The sequence below is a fragment of the Ambystoma mexicanum genome, chromosome 7p (genome assembly GCF_040938575.1).
Source record: "Ambystoma mexicanum isolate Mex_15411 chromosome 7p, UKY_AmexF1_1, whole genome shotgun sequence".
In the NCBI taxonomy this organism is placed as follows: domain Eukaryota; kingdom Metazoa; phylum Chordata; class Amphibia; order Caudata; family Ambystomatidae; genus Ambystoma; species Ambystoma mexicanum.
Window position 1 is genome coordinate 66,103,998 of NC_090939.1, and position 24,433 is coordinate 66,128,430.

Sequence of the window (24,433 nt, forward strand, 5' to 3'; positions counted from 1 at the left end):
CAGCCTCTCTTTGGAGTAAGAGGAATCAGGTGTGCTGACTTAGTATAGGAGGCTTGAGAGTTGAAGAGTTGAAGTTCACTGGGCCGGTGTGGGCCTTTAGTGACTGCTGGACTACAAGCCTTAGAAAATATGTGCATCATCGCGGAATTCCCAACTCCCTCTCTAGGTTGATATTGTTGAGGATGGCTTGTAGGTTGCTTCCCGGATGGTGTTTTCCAGTTCCCTCTCTGGGCTTAGCACTGATTGACTGGTTCTCGGATTCCTCGCTGATATTCTTCTTTTTGAATATTTAATGGTGGTTTCTGAAACCCGTGCAAGGGTTGCCATTGTTGCCAGCTCCATGGGACCACTGCTCCTCAAATTCCTTAAAGAGGACCCCCTTGTTCAGTTGATTTTTCTGGAGCACAAGGGAAGGTTGGAATTATCCCCAGGGTCGATAAGGACATACCCTGTCTCTGGGCTAGTCCTTAAAAGGCCAGTGTCAAGCCCAGGTGGCTTGGTACTGTCCCGTGCCATGAACACCAGGCAGAGGACTTGGTTGCAGTCTGCATGCCTAGATTGGAAGTCAGCAAGCAGGATGGAAAGTACTAAAGGATTTTGATCACGCTCCACTCTCCTTATTACAGACAAATCTAATATCTTGTGCAATCGGAACTGAAAAAAAAGAGTTGATGGTCCTAGTATACTGACTACTAGTGAAGGTATTATCCACCAGAATATCAGATGTAAACCTTCAATTCACTGGGTGGTGACCAAATTCCTCAACTCCCCGGTCATATTCATGGTTATATCCCGATCGCGGGGGCGGTCTGCCGTGCCCTACTCAAACACTGAAAAACTGGCCGATGAGGATTTGCCCGGTTTGAGATTAAAATATCCTCCATGAGAAGCAGGGGCCTTTGAACATCTTGCTCGCCCCCTGGGTTAATTTCTCTGCTTAATTCATCTATTAATAAGATATGAAACAGGCCACTATAAGAATTATAAACATTCACCAATAGGAGTCTAATATAACAGTCTCCTCCCAACATTACTGCCAAAGATTTAGTTGAAAAAAGAGAGTCATATTTGCCTTTACAGCTCAGCTTAAATCAAACTAATTTGCTAGTCCACCACTGTTTGTGCCTCTTCCATTTCACAGGGCATAAAAACATCAAGAACAATTTCTTGGGATTGGGAGTGATGATATCTTCATGTCACAGGTAACTAGTGATCTGACAGGCACACTGCGATATGTATTTGTATTTCTATTTTTTTGAAGAGCACCAATGTCAATTTCGATCAGAAATTATTTGCAATAACATATTTATAGATGGTGCCGGCATTCCAATGAAGGGTGCCTGTGCAATAGCACAACGATAAGAACTAGTGGTGAGCCAGTTCATGAGTATGTAAAAAAGTAGGGCAAATACCAGGGACAAAACAAAACAAACAGAAAAAAAATATACATAAGAAAATAGTAAGAAAGGTAACATTAACCTAAGAGGGCAAGAGCTCCAAACTGAAGAAGGGTACTAATTAAACATACACAATTACATTATTAAGCATCACTGGAGGAAGTGATGGAGTCAGGTAGGGAGGCTAGAAGAGAGCATAGTCAGGTCACCTTCTTTAGCAAGTAAGTGAAGTTTTCAGCCGCACTTGGGCTGGCTTTGATTGTTATAGGCAATGGATTTCAGTGGATCTGGGCGAGTAGGGAGAACGATCAGAAACTAAAGGAGCCACAGGGAGGGCATGGGGCAGCAAGGTTAAGTGCAAAGGAGGATTGGAGGGAACAGGAAGGTGTGCAGACTGAAATACAATCAGGCAAGTACTGAGGAGCTAGGCCATTGATAGCTTTGTAGACTAGGTGAAGGAGCTTGAAAAGATAGTGGTTGTACATGGAGAGCCAACCAGCATGCTGTCGGTAGATAGAAGTGGGGGAGGATCTGCATGAGTTGTAGAGAGTGTGTCTAGTAAAGCTGAAGACTTTGTCGAGAGGGTGGAGGGAGTAGAGAGGAAGGCCATGGATTATTCTTAAGCAATAGTCCATTTTTCTGAGCACAAGGGTGGACATTAGAGATTTCATGAAGTGATTAGTAAAAAAGGGTGAATTTTCTGAATGTTGAGCAGGTTAATATGAGCAGCAGAGGCAGTGATGAATTGTTGCAGTTGGAGGTCTCTATCAAAGAGGTCCCAAGATTGTGAGCCGTGGATGAGGGAGAAAGAAGGTCAGCTAGGAAGGAGACAGGAGAGGGGAGGAGAGGGATGGAATTGGGAGAAAGATGGCTTCTGTTTTTGAGGAGTTCTGCATAAGGCAGCGGAGAGCCATCCAGTGACGTATTGTAGTGAGGCCGTTCACAATCCGTTCCAAGGTGGCTCTGGTGAAGAAGGGAAAGGAGAAAAACATTTGAGTGTCTGCAAAATGCAAAGGACGAGATAAGCCTTCCAACGTAGGAGGTATAGAGGGTGAAGCACAGAGGTCCAAGGACTGATCCTTGGGGGATGCCAACAGGAAGAGGTGTGGGGTCAGAGGTTTGCGAGTTCCAGGAGATTTTAAAGGAACAACCTTTCCAGTAGGAGGTGATCCAGGCAAGAGCAGATTTGCAAAACCCAAGGAGGTCCTGGAGAGGGAGGAGGAGGGTGGAGTGATCAACAGTTTTGAAAGTGGAAGAAAAGCCCAAAAGGATGATTATAGAAGAGAGTTCCGAGTGGTGAGTATCAGAGAGAAAGATGGAGACATAAACGAGTGCAATCTCAGTGGAGTGTTTACTACAGAAGCCAGATTGAAGTGAATCTCCAAGGCCATTATCCTCAAGTTACTTAGTGATCTGGTCGATGACCTCCCGCTGAAGGACCTTTGAATAATGGGGAAAGATGGAAACTGGGCAATAGTTTTCTGGCCCATTTTGGTCAGTAGAGGGTTTCTTCAAGAGGGGTAAGACAGTTGCAGATTAGAAGGAGGCAGGGAAGAGTCCAGCGGGGAGAGAGAGATTAATGAGCCCAAAAGGATAAGGGCAAGTAATTGAGACTAAGTCATTGACCATTTGGGGACCAAAAGGACCAATAAGAGTGCAATATAGGTTGTCGCCGTTAAGAATGATGACAAGGCGCACACTCTGGTTCCCAGTCAAGTTTTCCTGCTGTAGCAACAAATTGGGCCTCATTACACGGACGGCGGTAAGGGTTAACGGTCACCGTTAAAGGGACATTGGTGCTAATAACAGCACCGCAAATTTGCGGTACCGTAATTAGCACCTTCCCCATTCCCATTATGCCATATGGGGCAAAAATGGGAATGGGGAAGAGCAATGGTGGAAGGGGGAATTACTGCCCCACCAACCTTGGAGAAGGGTGGTAATTCCCCTTTCCGCCAAGGGGGTGCCGGTAATTTACCGGCATGGACCAAGGTGCTAATAGCACCTTGGTCCACCGCCTACCGTGTAATGAGGCCCATTGTCTTCTCCTCCAAACTTTTTCTTGACTCCATAAATCATCAGGGAGGCTGCGTTTCTTTTCCTTTTCAGGCGTGTCTAGTTACAGTTCCTTTTCAGGTGTTTCAGGTTAATTCACATTGATGTCTCTAAGGATTCTGGTACTTGTATTCTCACACTTTTTTCAATTGCAGGTGACTGGGAAACAACTCCCTCCAAAGCACAAATCTTACCTAGGTTGGCGCTGTGAAGGATGGGAGCTAATTCAATAGGATAGTTAGGGGAGAAATAGTCAAGAGTAGAAGGGGTAGAAGGGGTAATAGGTAGGGATGGAGAGAGAGGAGGGCTGTGAGAGTGTCACATATTTTCCAGGTTTTAGAGGAAAAGAAGTGAGCACAGTAATTAGCAGAAATGGGGAGACAATGTATATTGGCTTGGGAGGTGTAAACAAACTTGGAGGTAGATACACATTTTTGGGTGTGATTGCGAAAGGAGATCAGGTTTGTGAAACAGTCCAGTGCAGAGGTGAGGGCAGCAAGGACACTTTTGTAGGGTAGGAGTCCGCAATTTGTCCCTGCAACGTAGTTCACGATTCAGGTTTCTTTTGAGGGTCTGAATTTTGGAGGTGATCAAAGGCTGAGGATGGGTCGGGAAAGAGTGAAAGTGCGAGCAGGATAGTGTTGGTCAAATTAAGTCATAGGCCCATTGTGAAAGTCCGAAAAAGCATGGTGAAGAGAAGAGGCCTGAAAAGGTTAGATAGACAAGCAAGAGATCTGGACAAGGTAAGAGACAAGAGAGTCCTGCCTGAATGTCCTCTTAGTTATTGAAGGGGGGAGCGGATAAATAGAAGGTGGAGGGACCAACATGTTAAAGTGAACAATGGACTGGTCAGAGAAGGAGAGTGAATAGAGGGAAATAGAAGGTCAAGAGAGTTCCCACCAGTGTGGGTAGGCTGATCATTGAGGGAGTTGAGGGGGTGGTCAGATAGATGGGAGTTAAGTTCAAGGTAGGTGGCTGCGGGGACTTCGGAAGGTTAACATTCTGTCAATAATGGGGCTCACCTGTGATTCGGTGTCTGATTCGCAGGAAGATATTTCAGCCTCAGCAGATGGCGTAGTCCAGTCCGGAGTCTTTTTTTTAGAGAAGAGATACGGTCTGTTCCGGGAACTCGCCACAGTGGTTGTGTAAGAAGGCAGACAGCAACCAAGGCGGAGGATTCCCTGCACAGCCTGTTAGGGGAAAAAGCCAGTGGCAGAAAAAACCCCTGAATTGTTCGAATGAGCACAGGGCTGAATGGAAGTCCAACGATCTTTCAGTTCCGGGAAGAAATTCGTCACTGAGGTACGCTATTGTAAGCGCTGCGAGGAAATAAGGACAAGAGGTTCTGCAGCAGGGGATCCGGTAAGTGCCAGGTAACAGGTCCAGCGTAGCATCCGACAGAGGAAACCAGGTTCATTCATCCATCTCATAAAGGATCGGCAGCAGGTAGGGAGTAAGGAAAAACTGGAGAGAGACAAAAGAAACTACATACCCGTAGCCGTGAAGCTAGACGTGATACCGCAAAGACGAGACTTAAATAGAAACCAAGAAGCAGACCATAAGTATAAAAAAAGAAAAAAATAGAATCCCGATGAAATCACCCAAATGTTTATGAGGAGAAAAAGAAAGTATGCACAGTGAAAAAGCTAGAAGCTAGAATGAGCTGTGAAAATGGTAGGGTAAAAGTAACGATGCCCCGGAAGAAAGGCAATACGAAAATTCCGAGAGAAGGAGGCGGAGTTGCCTGAAAGTGAAAAGCCGAGCGGCGGCCGGGAAACGGAGGAAATACACATAAAGAGAAAAAAGATACCGAGAGTGGTAACGCCAAAGGTGGAAAAATAGAGCTAAGGAACCACGACACTATGGAAGAGAAATGTCAGACGGGAGGTATTACACAGAAGGCACGGGAACCAAAGGCACCAGTGTAGCGAAGGAACAGGAAACAGTTGCAACGCAAGGAGGGGGCATGGCTAACCTCAATATGAAGCGCACAGAACGTAACAGCTAGAACGCTGCACAGGGTGCCGTGAAGGGTAAATTAATGGCGTTTCCACCGTGTCCAACACTTCCATCGTCCTGTCCTCATGACAGTATGCCCCCTTCTAGGGGCACCTACCCCGGGTTTACCGGGATGAAGGGCATGAAACTGCCATACACATCTGGGAGCTGAAATACTGGTCACGGGTTCCCAGGAGTCTTCAGCCTGAGAGTATCCTTTCCACCGGATCAAGTACTGAAGTCTGCCTCTGTAATACCTGGAGTCCAGGATCTTGTCTACTTCATAGACTTCTGGGTCAGGTTCCCTGCTCTTTATCTGGAACCTTTTCTTCCGGTGGTGAAGATCCGGGATAAATGACTTCAACAAGGACGAGTGAAATACTGGATGGATTCGGCTGAGTTGCTGAGGAAGTTTTAGTCGAAAAGCCACTGGATTAATCTGAGCAGTGATGGAATATGGACCTAGATATTTGGGGGCCAGTTTTGATGGATGAGTCCATCTGGGTAGGTACTTAGTAGAGAGCCAGACCTTATCCCCGACTTGCCAGTTAGGATTTTGGGTGCGGTGTAGGTCGGCCTGGTGTTTATTTCGGGCTCGGCTTTCTTGTAGATTAATAACAGCTGTCTTTTGGGTCTTGTGGATATTTTCCAACAGAGAATCCACCGTTGGTAGGTTCGAAGGTTGGATCTTATCCATCGGAAAGGATCGGGGGTGTTGCCCATAAATGCAGAAGAAGGGTGACATCTTGATAGCTGAGTGTACTGTATTATTATAAGAGAATTCTGCCAAGGGGAGGAGTGGCACCCAGTCGTCTTGTTGATCATTGACAAAGCAGCGGAGGTACTGTTCCATGGTGGCATTGAGCCGCTCTGTTTGTCCATTTGACTGGGGATGGTATCCAGAAGTGAGAGCTCTTTCAATCCCTAGTAGGTCACATAATGTCTTCCAGAACGTTGAAGTGAATTGTGAGCCTCGATCAGATAGAATGGTAGTCGGAATACCATGGAGTCTAATTACGTCTATGAGAAATACCCTGCCATCTCCGGAGCCGAAGGTACTCCTTTCAGAGGGGTGAAATGACCCATCTTGCTGAAGCTGTCAACAGTAACCATAATTGCAGTGTATCCTTGTGATAACGGAAGATCGGTTACAAAATCTGTGGAGACATGTGACCACAGAGTAGTTGGTAGTCTGGGTTGTAGTAGTAGCCCCGCCGGTTTGGAAAGGATAGCCTTACTTCTGGCACAGATAGGACAAGAATTAACAAATTGTTTGATGTTAGAGAGCATGGATGGCCACCAAAACATCCGTTGGATCAGGTCTGATGTGGCAGCGAAGCCCTTGTGCCCTGCGATCCGAGAGTTGTGACCCCAATGAAGGACTCGTTCTTGTAGTTTGGCATCGGGTACAAAGAGTCTTCCTAGATGGAACCACATTCCTTCTTTCTTGGTTAGTTTGTTTCTTATCCATCTGGGAAGAGGCTTGAGAGCCTCTACGGAGGTTTCTTTGACTTTCTGAAGAAACCTTGAGATCGAATGGACAAATCGAACTTCTGAGAACATTCCTTCTCCTTTAAAAGGTGGACTGGTGAAAGAAGAAGGACTTCTAGATAAGCAGTCTGCCAATATGTTCTTGCTACCCAGAAGGTAGGTAATGTAAAAATCATATTGAGCAAAGAAATAAGCCCATCGGGCTTGTCTGGAATTCCTGCACTCCATTTGTTGTAATACTTTGAGATTGCTATGGTCGGTACATATTTCGAATGGGTGTCTTGACCCTTGAAGTAGATGTCTCCATTCTGAGCATGCCTTTTTAATGGCCAGCAGCTCTTTCTCAATTACTGAGTAATTGTACTCACTGGGGTTTAGTATGCGAGAGAGGTAGGCAATAGGGTGTTCCACCCCGTTATACTTTTGTTTGAGTACTGCCCCCAGAGCCCCAGCTGAAGCGTCTGTTTCAACAATGAAGGGTATTCTTTGATCAGGTTGTTTTAAAATGGGTGCGGAACAAAAGGCCTTCTTCAATCCTTGAAACGCTTGTTCAGCCGTGTGATTCCAACTGAAGGGGATGTTTTTTTTCAGAAGAGCAGTGATGGGGAGTACTTGTTCAGAGAAGTTGAGAATGAACCTTCTATAAAAGTTGGAGAGACCCAAGAAGGCTTGTACTTCTTTTACAGTGGAAGGAGAGGGCCATTCGAGAATAGCCGTGACCTTCATTTGATCCATTTCAATGCCTTGTTCGGATAGGATAAATCCTAGATAGGGTACAGAAGACACAGCAATAAGACATTTTTCAGGTTTTGCAAAGAGTTGATGGCGCCTCAATCGCTTCATAACCTCGGTAAGATGTTCCTGATGTTGATGAGGGTGACGAGAAAAAACCAAAATGTCGTCCAAGTAAACAATAACTGAAACAAACAATAAGTCACCAAATAGAGGGTCCATAAACCTCTGGAAGGCTGCCGGGGCATTGACTAGACCAAACGGCATAACTCTGTATTCAAACAGTCCAAAAGGGGTACGGAAAGCCGTCTTCCACTCGTCCCCTTTCTTTACCCTTAAGAGGTGATAGGCGCCTCTTAAGTCTAGTTTACTAAACAGGCGTGCCCCTTCGACTGCTTCCAGTATGTCCTTGATCAAAGGCATTGGGTAGCGATCTCTCACAGTGATCTTGTTTAGTCCTCTATAATCGATGCAAGGACGCAGTTCACTAGTATCCTTTTTGGCAATAAAAAACAAAGAAGCCCCAGCTGGGGATTTCGAAGGCCGGATCAATCCGTTTTGTAGGTTTTGATCTAAATAGGTTCTTAGAGCTTGCTTTTCGGGTATGGTCAAGGAGAACATGCGCCCAAAGGGCACTGAAGTCTCCGGAATCAGGTCAATGACACAGTCTTCAGGACGGTGTGGGGGTAGATCCTTAGGTAATCAGTCTTCAAATACGTCAGCATACTCCTGAAATACTGAATGGACATGATGGACCTGAAGAGATTCAGAAGCCACTGAAGGGCACGAGACAGCAACTCTTTCTGTTTGCTTATGGAGACAACAATGTTGGACACAAAACTCAGAATCAAACCTTATGGTGTTGAGGGACCAGTTTATCGTTGGATTGTGTCGGCGTAGCCAAGGAATCCCTAGAATTACAGGAAAGTGTGCTGCTCTTATAACATCGAATTCGAGGGTTTCCTGGTGATGTGAAATACATACTTGGATGTTGGTCGCTGCTTGCACAATGGGTCCAGAACTCAAGGGGCGTCCGTCCACTCCTTCCACCTTTTGTTTCTCCTCCTTATTCACCAAGCAGATGCCTTCTTGTGTGGCCCAGTTTACGTCGAGGAAATTACCAGCTGCTCCGCTGTCAAGGAGGGCTAGGGCGTTCTTCTTAGGTTGATCATTCCACTGCAGAGTGAGTTGTAAAACCATAAGATGTGGATCTTCTCCTGAAGTTTGAGCACAAGGTGAGCCTTTCACTACACCCCAGTAAGCGGCTCCTTCTAAAACCGGGGTCCGTCGTTTCCCCGACGCCGTGGGGGTACTTCCGGGCAGTCCCTAATAAAGTGGGCGTCTGATGCACAATACATGCAAAGGCCTCTTTCTTTTCTTCTGTTTCTTTCCACGGAGGAAAGGGGGCCCCTGGCAGTGCTGATTTGCATTGGTTCTTCCCCTCCCCGGTGGGATGTTTGAGGTGCCGAGGATGGGGGTCCAGGAACTGGGGATATCTGGGATCGGCCCTTCCTTTTCTCTGTCTTACGTTCCATAATACGATAGTCTATTTGAAGAACCAGAGAAAATAATTCGGCTAGCGTAGCTGGTCTAGGAACCCTTGCCAACTCATCTTTTAGATCTTCATGTAGACCTCTTCTGAACGCAGTATATTGCACAGTCTCGGGCCAACCCACTTCGGCTGCCAGTCTCTTAAATGCTGAGATGTAGGACATTAGGTCCGTAGATCCTTGCTTGATGTCAAACATAGCTTCACCCGCCGAGAAGCCGATCTCCTGGCGTTCAAAAGACTGTCGTAACAGGTTAGTGACGGCGTTATAATCTTGTAGGACCGGATTGTTGGACGTGACCAATGGAGTAGCCCATGCTAGGGCATTCCCAATCGGTTTATAGTGATAATCTCGAAAACCAAAATGTTCGATATGAGAAATCCCACTCGAGTGCGGTCTGAGGCATATGTATTTTGCCGGAATGTAAAATAGACCATGCAGGCATCCAAAAACTCCTTAACCTTCTTGGGTGCTCCGTCAAATTTGCCAACCGCCAGAGAAAAAGGCGGTAGGTCGGACAGATGGGGTTCTCTGGTGGTTACCAGCTGTCGGAGCATGGCATTTTCCGTCTTCACTCCCTGCATCTCCAGGGAGAGACTCTGTACCGCATTTATCAACTCCTGGACTTGCTCTGCTGTGGCCATAACTGGGCGTTGCAATCTGTCAATAATGGGGCTCACCTGTGATTCGGTGTCTGATTCGCAGGAAGATATTTCAGCCTCAGCAGATGGCGTAGTCCGGTCCGGAGTCTTTTTTTTAGAGAAGAGATACGGTCTGTTCCGGGAACTCGCCACAGTGGTTGTGTAAGAAGGCAGACAGCAACCAAGGCGGATGATTCCCTGCACAGCCTGTTAGGGGAAAAAGCCAGTGGCAGAAAAAACCCCTGAATTGTTCGAATGAGCACAGGGCTGAATGGAAGTCCAACGATCTTTCAGTTCCGGGAAGAAATTCGTCACTGAGGTACGCTATTGTAAGCGCTGCGAGGAAATAAGGACAAGAGGTTCTGCAGCAGGGGATCCGGTAAGTGCCAGGTAACAGGTCCAGCGTAGCATCCGACAGAGGAAACCAGGTTCATTCATCCATCTCATAAAGGATCGGCAGCAGGTAGGGAGTAAGGAAAAACTGGAGAGAGACAAAAGAAACTACATACCCGTAGCCGTGAAGCTATACGTGATACCGCAAAGACGAGACTTAAATAGAAACCAAGAAGCAGACCATAAGTATAAAAAAAGAAAAAAATAGAATCCCGATGAAATCACCCAAATGTTTATGAGGAGAAAAAGAAAGTATGCACAGTGAAAAAGCCAGAAGCTAGAATGAGCTGTGAAAATGGTAGGGTGAAAGTAACGATGCCCCGGAAGAAAGGCAATACGAAAATGCCGAGAGAAGGAGGCGGAGTTGCCTGAAAGTGAAAAGCCGAGCGGCGGCCGGGAAACGGAGGAAATACACATAAAGAGAAAAAAGATACCGAGAGTGGTAACGCCAAAGGCGGAAAAATAGAGCTAAGGAACCACGACACTATGGAAGAGAAATGTCAGACGGGAGGTATTACACAGAAGGCACGGGAACCAAAGGCACCAGTGTAGCGAAGGAACAGGAAACAGTTGCAACGCAAGGAGGGGGTGTGGCTAACCTCAATATGAAGCGCACATAACGTAACAGCTAGAACGCTGCACAGGGTGCCGTGAAGGGTAAATTAATGGCGTTTCCACCGTGTCCAACACTTCCATCGTCCTGTCCTCATGACACATTCACCAGCATGACAGTGGGGATGTCGTTAAGTAGTGACTCAAGGTGAAGGTTAAGATCAGGGACGGAGGAGTGGGGAGGGTAGAGAGCCGGAACAGTGAGAAAAGTATTGAATTGAATTGAATTGAATTGATATTTTATTTATATCGCGCTCATGCACATGTGTTTCAGAGCGCGACAAGGCAAGGGAGGGGAACAGGGGAGAAGATAAAACAACGATCTTACTAGGCCCAGTGGCATTGAGAGCGCGCAAGTGCTTGGGAGAGGGTGCTGGGGAAAAGTGCAAGGGAGGGGGGAGAAGTGGAAAGTGCAGAGCAAGGGGAGAGCAGAAATAAATACTATTTATAGTAGAAGGGAGGAGTTGAATGTAGTCATTTTTAAAAGAGGATGTCAGAGTGGGATGAGGGCCAGTGGACAGGGCCTTATTGATAAGTAACCCCGCTCCACTGTGCTTCCCAACAGGTCTGTTAGAATGGGAGAAGAGTGAGTAGAAGGAGGAATGGAGCGAAATCAAGATGCTAGATAAAGGGTAGAATAGGCAAGTGAAGAAAATGAAGAAAAGTGACGCTCATGAAAGAGAAAGGGTAGGAGGATGAAAGGGGTGGATGGGTGGTGAGAAGATGCAGGTGTTAAGTTCTGAGTTGGGATAAAATGGGGCAATAGGTAACCAAAAGAGAATTAGCAGGGGCAAAAATGGCAATGTTCCTTGGTCATGTGAGGTAACAGAAGCTCTGTGGTGAAACGATGGTCAATGGGTGGAAGGATATCTATATATGGAAGCAGGAGTCAGGAAAAGGGTACACTCGGCAAAGTCCTGGCTTCAGCAGGAATTCTGGACCTAGGCCCTTTTCACCCCTATCAGGCATAAACAGGCAGCTGCCCTTTGCTGCTTCTGGTGCTTAACAACAGACACCCGGGTCGGACGCCCAGGGAAGACTAACTAAGGGAGGAAGTGTGTCACATGTTCCTATAGGAGCTAATAACAGTGCTTCAGATGGCTTCCAGGCTTGCAGGCAGCGTCCTGAGGGTTGCAGGCCCAGGGAGATTTGTTTTGCATACAAGACCTGCGGATGGTGCACTTGGGCCCCTGGTCAAGCAGATTGTAGAATTGTAGGTGCTCAGCAACGGGGTAAACCTCTAAATCGAGAACAGGCATGTCATTTGGGGGTCGCCAGAGGTCGCAAGTGCGACCTCTGAGGCCTCCCTTGCGACCTCTAAAAAAAATAAAAATATATTTTGTTTTTGCAATGCAAGCTCCTGGGCTGTGGCCAGCACCATGTGGCTCTTTACTTCTGGAGTGGCTGACCTTCTTGCTCAGGCCCCTTAAAAAAAGAAGAAAAATAAGAACAGGAGTGCCACAAGTCTAACACTTTCAGCAGTGACCCTAAATAAGAAAGAATAGGAATACCAAATCATTTGTCTTTTTGGAAATCTATTCAATAATTGCTAGGCTCATTAAAGGTTTATTGCAGGCACACTTCAGGGGGTGAGTCACTGATTTAGTCTGTTCTTAAATACCTCACTCAGCCTTTCATCCTTCTGAGGTCAATAAATGAGTACCAACACAGGTTGGGTGATTTAGGAGTATATTTCTTCTATGAAAAGCGCTTAAGTTAAGTTCTATATAATAACACATCATTATCATTTGGTCATGGACGTCTGCTTGCAATCAGAGTAATTTGGTAATATAGGCCTATACACACTGATCCATATATGGCGATCCATTCAGGTATGAAATGTACATCACATTATAGTGATATCGTAACCATATTTTTCGTAGTGTACATTGCTATGTGATGCCACTTCCTGTTTTGTCAATGGGTGAAAGGTTGTGTTCCATCGCTTCCCGCAATATCACTTTGGGGTGGGGTCAAATGACATCACTTCCTGTGATGTCATCAGGGGTCAAGGGTTGTGTGATATCACTTCCGCTACCCCTGGCATTTTGGTGAAATGAGTCCCTGATCGAAAATATCATAGAGTTGATGGCAAACAATGAACAGTTTTACTATATCTTCCTTATGTCACTGCTGGCGCCATTAAAAGCTGCTTCGTTGTCTGTGGTAAGCTGTTGGTGAATTAGTGACAGCTTCCTCTTTTGAAGGGGCAGGGTGCCAATACTGAGGAACAAGTAAGTTGGAAGGCATTGAGGGAGCAAAGCTCAGGAGCATGTATCCGTCCGCTCTTTGAAAGTATGTCCAGCGGTAGTGGAAGTCATTCTTTGCTGCTGGGATGTCATAAGATGTTGTGTTCTTCTGTAGTGCTTCATGCTGGATTCCTCCCGCTTCTAAGCACTGAAATAACAGGTGTTATTATTACCCCATGGCATGTCACACAGGTGCCCCCACTTTTTACTGCTGGTCATAAACAAGCCAGGGCAAATGGTCAGCTGACCTTCACATAACAGTAAACTTCACTGTATTTGGAAGTTGTGCCAAATGTTTAAGAGATTCCGATGAGAAGCTCAGGTTAAGCTCATGATATTTTCATGCTTATGAAATGCTGCTGTTAACAGTGGATCGAAAAGGTCTTTTTTTTCCCTTTCAGCACATCTTTAAAACAAAGCAAATTATAGTTTTTATAGAAAAGGTCAAAGCCCTTCCTGCCACTGAGGTACGTTTTTTGCTGACTAACGTCTGGCTGTTTCTTTGACATAGATACCAAAATAAACTCTTTATAGTCAGCTGAGAAAAATGATATTTGAGAATAAAACACTTGCTATAGTTATGTTCTACCATTTCGCCGGTACAGAACTCAGGGCATTGCGACTTCACCCAACTAAATGACATTCATTGAAGCAGAGGGAGGAAAGTCTGCATCATGAATGCTTGACATGTGACTGACTCTTCCTCAGCCCAACTGTCCCTTTCAAGGTTATTGGCTTGCAGCCAGGCATTCTCCCTATCATGGAATAATTAGCCTCAGTGGTCCTCATGGAATCAAACTCAGCAGGATGAAAAATAATACACGCCTAAAGCATAACTGACTCTTCCCGAGTGCTATGGGCTTTTTGGGGTTCCATGGCTGTAATGAATTCTATATGTTGTAATATCATACACCCCAATAATACTCACTTTATCAACCCCTGAATAATGAAAGGCTGACCCAAGCATGCCTGACATCTAAGTGCCTGCTTGTCTGACACGAAACCTTGCAATTGTCCTCTTCAACTTGACACAGAAGGTCGAAAGGCTGAGTTGTTCTTACCAAGATTCAACTCTGGCAACTGCCAGTTACACATGCATCTCTGAGGCAGCTGCATTTACCGGCTGAGATATCTTACTGCAGAGCTTAATGTGCTGTCCAGTCTGGATAGCATTCACAAAAGCACAGGGCAGCATTTCCTGTTGCTAAACCATCTACCCAACCTCGCCCCATCACTCTCTTTCTCCTAAACCTTCTCGTCCTTTGACGTTATTTTGATCATGTTTTTTTTTTCTAACAAATGAACCCAAACCTGCCTGAACCTCCCTCAGGATTGATGGCTCTCAGGGAGAGTCAGGCAGATTCAGGCTGCGAGAAAAATAGGGCAGGAGTCAAAAACCTGCCCAAATCTAACTTGGACATTCATCTGAGAAGGTTTGCCCAGGCCTAGTCTTAACACTGCGCTAGAGAGTGCATATACGACAAGGACAACATGCACAGAATGTATAATGACATGTACAGGTTGTATAATTGGGGTATTCCAAGTCCACCATGTATTCTTATAAAGAAACATGCTTGAACCTCAACCAATATTGTGTGACTTTGTCATACGTCACATTTACTAGAAAGACCAAGACCCAAGAGATTGAACACCCACTTGCAACATGAGCTGATGATTCTTACCATCTCCCTGTTTGATGGAACGCCTTTCGCAACACCTCAGGGCACAGTAAATCAGCAACAGGATGAAGATGATGAAGATCACACCTGAGCCCGCAATGGCAATGATCAGGAATAGGTCCAGCCCTAGACATGGAAGAAGAAAGACTGCCTTTATAACCAGCATTGAAGTGTTCGGCTCCATGCAGATGCAGGCAAGAAATGGTAGCTCTGTCAGAGAAGTAGTTCATTCATTCCCCGCACAAGATGGCTGACTCCCATCCTGAACTCGACTAAGCACCTTGAATGGTTTTAATTTCTTAATCAGCATGACTTGCCTCGCCACCTTCCTTGAGGAAAAACTTGTCATTTAATGTATTTAACTATCAACATGGGGGGTCTTCATTTACATCTGTGACTGGGAACTGGTAATTCAATGTACTCAACAAACAGCATGGTTTACAACTACAACCACCTGTGTCTAGGAACTAGCAATGTAATTTACACTGCAATTAGCATGGTTGACCACAACCACCATCAGTGTCTAAGAACTGGTAATGCAATTTACTGCACAGTCAGCAGGGTTGACCAACACCACCACCTTCGTCTAGGAACTGGTGATGTAATTTACACTGCAATCAGCATGGTTGAACAGCACCTCCATCAGTGACTAAGAACTGGCAATGCAATTTACTGCACAATCAGCAGGGTTGACCACCCCACCACCTGTGTCTAGGAACTAGTAATGTAATTTACACTGCATTCAGCATGATTGAACACAACAACCATCAGTGTCTAAGAACTGGTAATGTAATTCACTCTGCAATCAGCATAGTTGACCAACACCACCACCCGTGTCTAGGAACTGGTAATGTAAGTACACTGTAATCAACATGGTTGACCACGACAACCATCAGTGTCTAAGAGCTGGTAATGTAATTCACTCTGCAATCAGCATAGTTGACCAACACCACCACCTGTGTATAGGAACTGGTAATGTAATTTACACTGCAATCTGCATGACTGTCCATGACAACCATCAGTGTCTAAAAACTGGGAATGTAATTTACACTGCAATCAGCATGGTTGACCACGACCACCACCCATGTCTAGGAACTGGTAATGTAATTTACACTGCAATCAGCATGGTTGACCATGACAACCATCAGTGTCTAAAAACTGGGAATGTAATTTACTCTGCAATCAGCATAGTTGGCCAACACCACCACCGTGTCTAGGAACTGGTAATGTAATTTACACTGCAATCTGCATGACTGTCCACGACAACCATCAGTGTCTAAAAACTGGTCATGTAATTTACTCTGCAATCAGCATGGTTGACCACCAGAACCACCTGTGTCTAGGAACTAGTAATGTAATTTACACTGCAATCAGCATGGTTGACCACGACAACCATCAGTGTCTAAAAACTGGGAATGTAATTTACACTGCAATCAGCATGGTTGACCACAACCACCACCTGTGTCTAGGAACTGGTAATGTAATTTACACTGCAATCTGCATGACTGTCCATGACAACCATCAGTGTCTAAAAACTGGTCATGTAATTTACTCTGCAATCAGCATGGTTGACCACCAGGACCACCTGTGTCTAGGAACTAGTAATGTAATTTACACTGCAATCAGCATGGTTGACCACGACCACCACCCATGTCTAGGAACTGGCAATGTAATTCACACTGCAATCAGCATGGTTGACCACGACAACCATCAGTGTCTAAAAACTGGGAATGTAATTTACTCTGCAATCAGCATAGTTGGCCAACACCACCACCCGTGTCTAGGAACTGGTAATGTAATTTACACTGCAATCTGCATGACTGTCCACGACAACCATCAGTGTCTAAAAACTGGTCATGTAATTTACTCTGCAATCAGCATGGTTGACCACCAGAACCACCTGTGTCTAGGAACTAGTAATGTAATTTACACTGCAATCAGCATGGTTGACCACGACCACCATCAGTGTCTAAGGACTGGTAATGTAATTCACTCTGCAATCAGCATGGTTGACCACAACCACCACCTGTGTCTAGGAACTGGTAATGTAATTTACACTGCAATCTGCATGATTGTCCACGACAACCGTCAGTGTCTAAGAACTGGTAATGTAATTTACTCTGCAATCAGCATGGTTGACCACCAGCACCACCTGTGTCTAGTAACTGGTAATGTAATTTACACTGCAATCAGCATGGTTGACCACGACCACCACCCATGTCTAGGAACTGGTAATGTAATTTACACTGCAATCAGCATGGTTGACCACGACAACCATCAGTGTCTAAAAACTGGGAATGTAATTTACACTGCAATAAGCATAGTTGACCATCACCATCACCCGTGTTTAGGCACTAGTAATGTAATTTACACTGCAATCTGCATGACTGTCCAAGACAACCACGAGTATCTAAGAACTGGTAATGTAATTTACTCTACAATCAGTACGGTTGACCACCACCCATGTCTAGGAACAGGTAATGTAATTTACTCTGCAATCAGCATGGCGGGCCACGACCACTATCAGTGTCTAAGAACTGGTAATGTAATTTACTCTGCAATCAACATGGTTGTCCACCACCACCCATGTCTAGGAACTAGTAATGTCATTTACTCTGCATTAGGCATGGTTGACCATCACCACCCTCTGTGTCTAGGAATGTGTAATGTAATTTACTCAACTACTATCATATTTGATTTCCATCGCCATCATCGCCACTAGGAATAGCAATGTAACTTGCTTAACCACTAGCATGGCTAACCTTCACCATCATCTGGTGATGGGATGTACTCCGCTAGTAGCGTCAGCAATCTCCACCACCCTCTGCCACTTGGAACTAGTAAAGTGAGTCTCTCCTCCCTCGGCGAAGCTAATATTCACCACCCTCTGCGACTTGGAACTGGTAAAGTTAGTTACTCCTTTCTCAGCATAGCTAATCTTCACCACCCTCTCTGACATGGAACTGTTAAAGGGAGTTACTCCTCTCTCAGCATAGCTAATCTTCACCAGCCTCTGCGACTTGGAAATGGTGAAGGGAGTTACTCCTCTCCCAGCATAGCTAATCTTCACCACCCTCTGCGACTTGGAAATGGTGAAGGGAGTTACTCCTCTCCCAGCATAGCTAATCTTCACCACCCTCTGCGACTTGGAAATGGTGAAGGGAGTTACTCCTTTCTCAGCATAGCTAATCTTCACCACCCTCTGTGACTTGGAACTGGTAAAGTGAGTTACTCCTCTCTCAGCATAGCTAATCTTCACCAGCCTCTGCGACTTGGAAATGGTGAAGGGAGTTACTCCTCTCCCAGCATAGCTAATCTTCACCACCCTCTGCGACTTGGAAATGGTGAAGGGAGTTACTCCTCTCCCAGCATAGCTAATCTTCACCACCCTCTGCGACTTGGAACTGGTGAAGTGAGTTACTCCTCTCTCCGCATAGCTAATCTTCACCAGCCTCTGCGACTTGGAACTGGTGAAGGGAGTTACTCCTCTCTCAGCATAGCTAATCTTTACCACCCTCTACGACCTGGAACTGGTAAAGTGAGTTACTCCTCTCTCAGCATAGCTAATCTTCACCACCCTCTGCAACTTGGAACTGGTAAAGTGAGTTAGTACTCTCTCAGCATAGCTAACCTTCACCACCCTCTGCGACTTGGAACTGGTAAAGTGAGTCTCTCCTCCCTCGGCGTAGCTAATCTTCACCACCCTCTGCAACCTGGAACTAGTAAAGTGTGTTACTCCTCTCTCAGCATAGCTAATCTTCACCAGCCTCTGCGACTTGGAACTGGTGAAGGGAGTTACTCCTCTCTCAGCATAGCTAATCTTTACCACCCTCTACGACCTGGAACTGGTAAAGTGAGTTACTCCTCTCTCAGCATAGCTAATCTTCACCACCCTCTGCAACTTGGAACTGGTAAAGTGAGTTAGTACTCTCTCAGCATAGCTAACCTTCACCACCCTCTGTGACTTGGAACTGGTAAAGTGAGTTACTCCTTTCTCAGCATAGCTAATCTTCACCACCCTCTGCAACTTGGAACTGGTAAAATGAGTTACTCCTTTCTCAGCATAGCTAATCTTCACCAGCCTCTGCGACTTGGAAATGGTGAAGGGAGTTACTCCTCTCCCAGCATAGCTAATCTTCACCAGCCTCTGCGACTTGGAACTGGTGAAATGAGTTACTCCTTTCTCAGCATAGCTAATCTTCACCACCCTCTCTGACTTGGAACTGTTAAAGGGAGTTACTCCTCTCTCAGCATAGCTAATCTTCGCCAGCCTCTGCGACCTGGAAATGGTGAAGGGAGTTACTCCTCTCCCAGCATAGCTAATCTTCACCACCCTCTGCGACTTGGAAATGGTGAAGGGAGTTACTCCTCTCCTAGCATAGCTAATCTTCACCACCCTCTGCGACTTGGAAATGGTGAAGGGAGTTACTCCTTTCTCAGCATAGCTAATCTTCACCACCCTCTGTGACTTGGAACTGGTAAAGTGAGTTACTCCTCTCTCAGCATAGCTAATCTTCACCAGCCTCTGCGACTTGGAAATGGTGAAGGGAGTTACTCCTCTCCCAGCATAGCTAATCTTCACCACCCTCTGCGACTTGGAAATAGTGAAGGGAGTTACTCCTCTCCCAGCATAGCTAATCTTCACCACCCTCTGCGACTTGGAACTGGTAAAGTGAGTTACTCCCCTCTCCGCATAGCTAATCTTCACCAGCCTCTGCGACTTGGAACTGGTGAAGGGAGTTACTCCTCTCTCAGCATAGCTAATCTTCACCACCCTCTACGACCTGGAACTGGTAAAGTGAGTTACTCCTCTCTCAGCATAGCTAATCTTCACCACCCTCTGCAACTTGGAACTGGTAAAGTGAGTTAGTACTCTCTCAGCATAGCTAACCTTCACCACCCTCTGCGACTTGGAACTGGTAAAGTGAGTCTCTCCTCCCTCGGCGTAGCTAATCTTCACCACCCTCTGCAACCTGGACTAGTAAAGTGTGTTACTCCTCTCTCAGCCTAGCTAATCTTCACCACCCTCTGTGACTTGGAACTGGTAAAGTGAGTTACTCCTTTCTCAGCATAGCTAATCTTCACCACTCTCTGCGACTTGGAACTGGTAAAATGAGTTACTCCTTTCTCAGCATAGCTAATCTTCACCAGCCTCTGCGACTTGGAAATGGTGAAGGGAGTTACTCCTCTCCCAGCATAGCTAATCTTCACCAGCCTCTGCGACTTGGAACTGGTGAAATGAGTTACTCCTTTCTCAGCATAGCTAATCTTCACCAGCCTCTGCGACTTGGAAATGGTGAAGGGAGTTACTCCTCTTCCAGCATAGCTAATCTTCACCAGCCTCTGCGACTTGGAACTGGTAAAGTGAGTTACTCCTCTCTCAGCATAGCTAATCTTCACCAGCCTCTGCGACTTGGAACTGGTGAAATGAGTTACTCCTTTCTCAGCATAGCTAATCTTCACCACCCTCCACGACCTGGAACTGGTAAAGTGAGTTACTCCTCTCTCAGCATAGCTAATCTTCACCAGCCTCTGCGACTTGGAACTGGTAAAGTGAGTTACTCCTTTCTCAGCATAGCTAATCTTCACCACCCTCTGCGACCTGGAACTAGTGAAGGGAGTTACTCCTCTCTCAGCATAGCTAATCTTCACCACCCTCTGCGACTTGGAACTGGTAAAGTGAGTTACTCCTCTCTCAGCATAGCTATACTTCACCACCCTCTACGACCTGGAACTGGTAAAGTGAGTTACTCCTCTCTCAGCATAGCTAATCTTCACCAGCCTCTGCGACTTGGAACTGGTGAAGGGAGTTACTCCTCTCTCAGCATAGCTAATCTTCACCACCCTCTACGACCTGGAGTGAGTTACTCCTCTCTCAGCATAGCTAATCTTCTCCACCCTCTACGACCTGGAACTGGTAAAGTGAGTTACTCCTCTCTCAGCATAGCTAATCTTCACCACCCTCTACGACCTGGAACTGGTAAAGTGAGTTTCTCCTCTCTCAGCATAGCTAATCTTCACCAGCCTCTGCGACTTGGAACTGGTGAAATGAGTTACTCCTTTCTCAGTATAGCTAATCTTCACCACCCTCTACGACCTGGAACTGGTAAAGTGAGTTACTCCTCTCTCAGCATAGCTAATCTTCACCACCCTCTGTGACATGGAACTGGTAAAGTGAGTTACTCCTCTCTCAGCATAGCTAATCTTCACCAGCCTCTGCAACTTGGAAATGGTGAAGGGAGTTACTCCTCTCTCAGCATCGCTAATCTTCACCACCCTCTACGACCTGGAACTGGTAAAGTGAGTTACTCCTCTCTCAGCATAGCTAATCTTCACCAGCCTCTGCGACTTGGAACTGGTGAAATGAGTTACTCCTTTCTCAGTATAGCTAATCTTCACCACCCTCTACGACCTGGAACTGGTAAAGTGAGTTACTCCTCTCTCAGCATAGCTAATCTTCACCACCCTCTGTGACATGGAACTGGTAAAGTGAGTTACTCCTCTCTCAGCATAGCTAATCTTCACCAGCCTCTGCAACTTGGAAATGGTGAAGGGAGTTACTCCTCTCTCAGCATAGCTAATCTTCACCACCCTCTACGACCTGGAACTGGTAAAGTGAGTTACTCCTCTCTCAGCATAGCTAATCTTCACCACCCTCTGTGACATGGAACTGGTAAAGTGAGTTACTCCTCTCTCAGCATAGCTAATCTTCACCAGCCTCTGCAACTTGGAAATGGTGAAGGGAGTTACTCCTCTCTCAGCATAGCTAATCTTCACCACCCTCTACGACCTGGAACTGGTAAAGTGAGTTACTCCTCTCTCAGCATAGCTAATCTTCACCAGCCTCTGCAACTTGGAAATGGTGAAGGGAGTTACTCCTCTCTCAGCATAGCTAATCTTCACCACCCTCTACGACCTGGAACTGGTAAAGTGAGTTGCTCCTCTCTCAGCATAGCTAATCTTCACCACCCTCTGCAACTTGGAACTGGTAAAGTGAGTTGCTCCTCTCTCAGCATAGCTAATCTTCACCACCCTCTGCAACTTGGAACTGGTAAAGTGAGTTACTCCTCTCTCAGTATAGCTAATCTTCACCACCCTCTGCAACTTGGAACTGGTAAAGTGAGTTGCTCCTCTCTCAGCATAGCTAATCTTCACCACCCTCTACGACCTGGAACTGGTAAAGTGAGTTACTCCTCTCTCAGCATAGCTAATCTTCACCAGCCTCTGCAACTTGGAAATGGTGAAGGGAGTTACTCCTCTCTCAGCATAGCTAATCTTCACCACCCTCTACGACCTGGAACTGGTAAAGTGAGTTGCTCCTCTCTCAGCATAGCTAATCTTCACCACCCTCTGCAACTTGGAACTGGTAAAGTGAGTTGCTCCTCTCTCAGCATAGCTAATCTTCACCACCCTCTGCAACTTGGAACTGGTAAAGTGAGTTGCTCCTCTCTCAGCATAGCTAATCTTCACCACCCTCTGCAACTTGGAACTGGTAAAGTGAGTTGCTCCTCTCTCAGCATAGCTAATCTTCACCACCCTCTGCAACTTGGAACTGGTGAAGGGAGTTACTCCTCTCTCTGTATAGCTAATCTTCACCACCCTCTACGACCTGGAACTGGTAAAGTGAGTTACTCCTCTCTCAGCATAGCTAATCTACATCACCATCTGCAACTAGGAATTGGAATTGCAATTTGCTCCATAACAAACATGTTTGGCCATCACAGCCATCATCATAGAATAGAATAAAAGGCCAGATGTCAGTTTGTCCGATGCACTTATGAGGAGTAGAGACTGCCCGCTTCGCCTGCGTTCAACGCTAGAGGGAACTGTTGCCGTAGGAAATATAAATAAAAATGAGTTAACACTCTGAAAATGTTGGCCCGTGTACACAGGCTTTCACACTAGTCTGCAATGATTTGCTCAACAAACCAACATGGCTGGTCTCTTCCACAATCTGTGATTAGGAAATGATATTGTAGGTCACGCCTCAAGCATCATGGCCGACCTCCACTACCATCTGTGGCTATGAACCGATAGTGTAATTTATGCCTCATCGAACATTGCTGCTCACCACTATGAACTGTGCCTGTGGATTGATTTTTTTTATTTATTCCACACCAACATAGTTGACTTCCAACACCCTACGTGACACATCGGTTACATCCATGAATTTGGATGGTTGGTTATTAATGCTGTGTCACCACAATGAAAGGTGTGCACCATGTATTATTGCCGAAGGAGTATGTGTTTCAAAGCGGTCCTGCATTGGTCAAGGTCACATAAAGTTTACAATAATTGTCGACAGACAAGAGTATGTTGGCCGAAGCTAGTTTAGAATCACACTGGTTGGCATGTGACAGGCAGTATCAATGAAGAGTGTGATTGGTGGATGAGACTGTGCATGGCAGTTGTCTGATGGCTGAAAAGGAGTATGAGAGCTCACACTTGAATAGGCAGGGTGTGCTGAATGTTGAGAGTTCAGTTAGAAAGTGCCTGTTTGGAGGTGAAGGCCGATGACTCCCATAGGCTAGGTGGCTTTCCCGGAGTTCGGTTCTGCGGGTGGGGGCATTCGTCTTTGGAGTGATGGATGAGGGCCACAGATGCTGGGTCGATCGATGGTGCACCATCTGTGCAAATTAATATCTGGACTTTGTTGCAGGTGCCTAGTTCATAGCAGTTGGGTCAATGCAAGGACAGACTACAGACCGCCGGGCATGCTTGACTTGGGGTTTCAATGTGGAATGAATTTGTGAACCCTCCCCAACTTCAAAGATGTAATAATTGCCCAACGGAGCCAAAGGGTAGTCAATTCAGGAGACATGTTTGTTTGTTTGTTTGTTTATTTATTTGGTAATGCGCTCCGAGCCCGTGGGCATCTGGGCGCAGCAGTACAAGAGGGCTCGAAACTTAGTTACAAAGCCTGACACAGGCTGTTACAGAAAAACAGTGGTTGGTTACAGTAGGTGATACAATGCATATAGAATATCAAGTTTAGACGCAAAGAGAGCAGCATTATAACAGGTTGTGCCGTTACCACTAGGGTGAGGGACGTTGCATGTCGTTGTTGTGCAGCCATTTGAGAGCGTAGGAACTGAATCTTGTGTAGGGTAAAGGGCATCTAAGGTCGGGTGGGAGTGTGTTCCATGATTGTGCAGCTCTAACTGGGAAACTTGCACCGCCCGCTGTGGTAAGTTTGAATCTGGGGACTTCCAGTAGGAAGGTATTGGCAGATCTCGTCAGTCGGTTAGAGGGTCTCCAGTCTATTCTTTCCGCTAGGTAGGGGGGTGCTTGATTGTTGAGGCATTTAGAAGTGAGGGAGATAGTTTTAAGAAGGATTCTGTCCTTTATCTTTAACCAATGGGCTTCAATCCGATGTTTGGAGATATGTTCTCTGCGTGGGATGTTCAGAGCTGCTCTAAGAGCGTTATTTTGCAATCTCTGGAGTTTGTCAGTGACCGACTTGTTGGCACCTGAGTATAAGGCGTTGCAATAGTCAAGTCTAGACATGACATGATGTTCCGTAGGAATCATTTTCCTGGTACTAGTGAACAGATTTCACAGGTACGAGCAACTCTGTCGAACTACACAAGCAAGAGCATCTCCATGATGGAGGTAGATGGTGGCTAGAGCCTTTTC

General features: G+C 46.0%; 1 protein-coding gene across 2 annotated transcripts in view; it reads right to left on the reverse strand.

Annotated features, from left to right (window-relative positions):
- The window catches only part of LOC138525694 (T-cell surface antigen CD2-like), a 186,209-nt gene that overhangs the window by 51,803 nt on the left and 109,973 nt on the right, over positions 1-24,433 (reverse strand). For both annotated transcript variants that reach the window (XM_069635786.1, XM_069635785.1), the window contains one exon: positions 14,801-14,923. In XM_069635786.1, the coding sequence (XP_069491887.1) occupies positions 14,801-14,923 (123 nt within the window). The remainder of the gene's footprint in view (positions 1-14,800; positions 14,924-24,433) is intronic.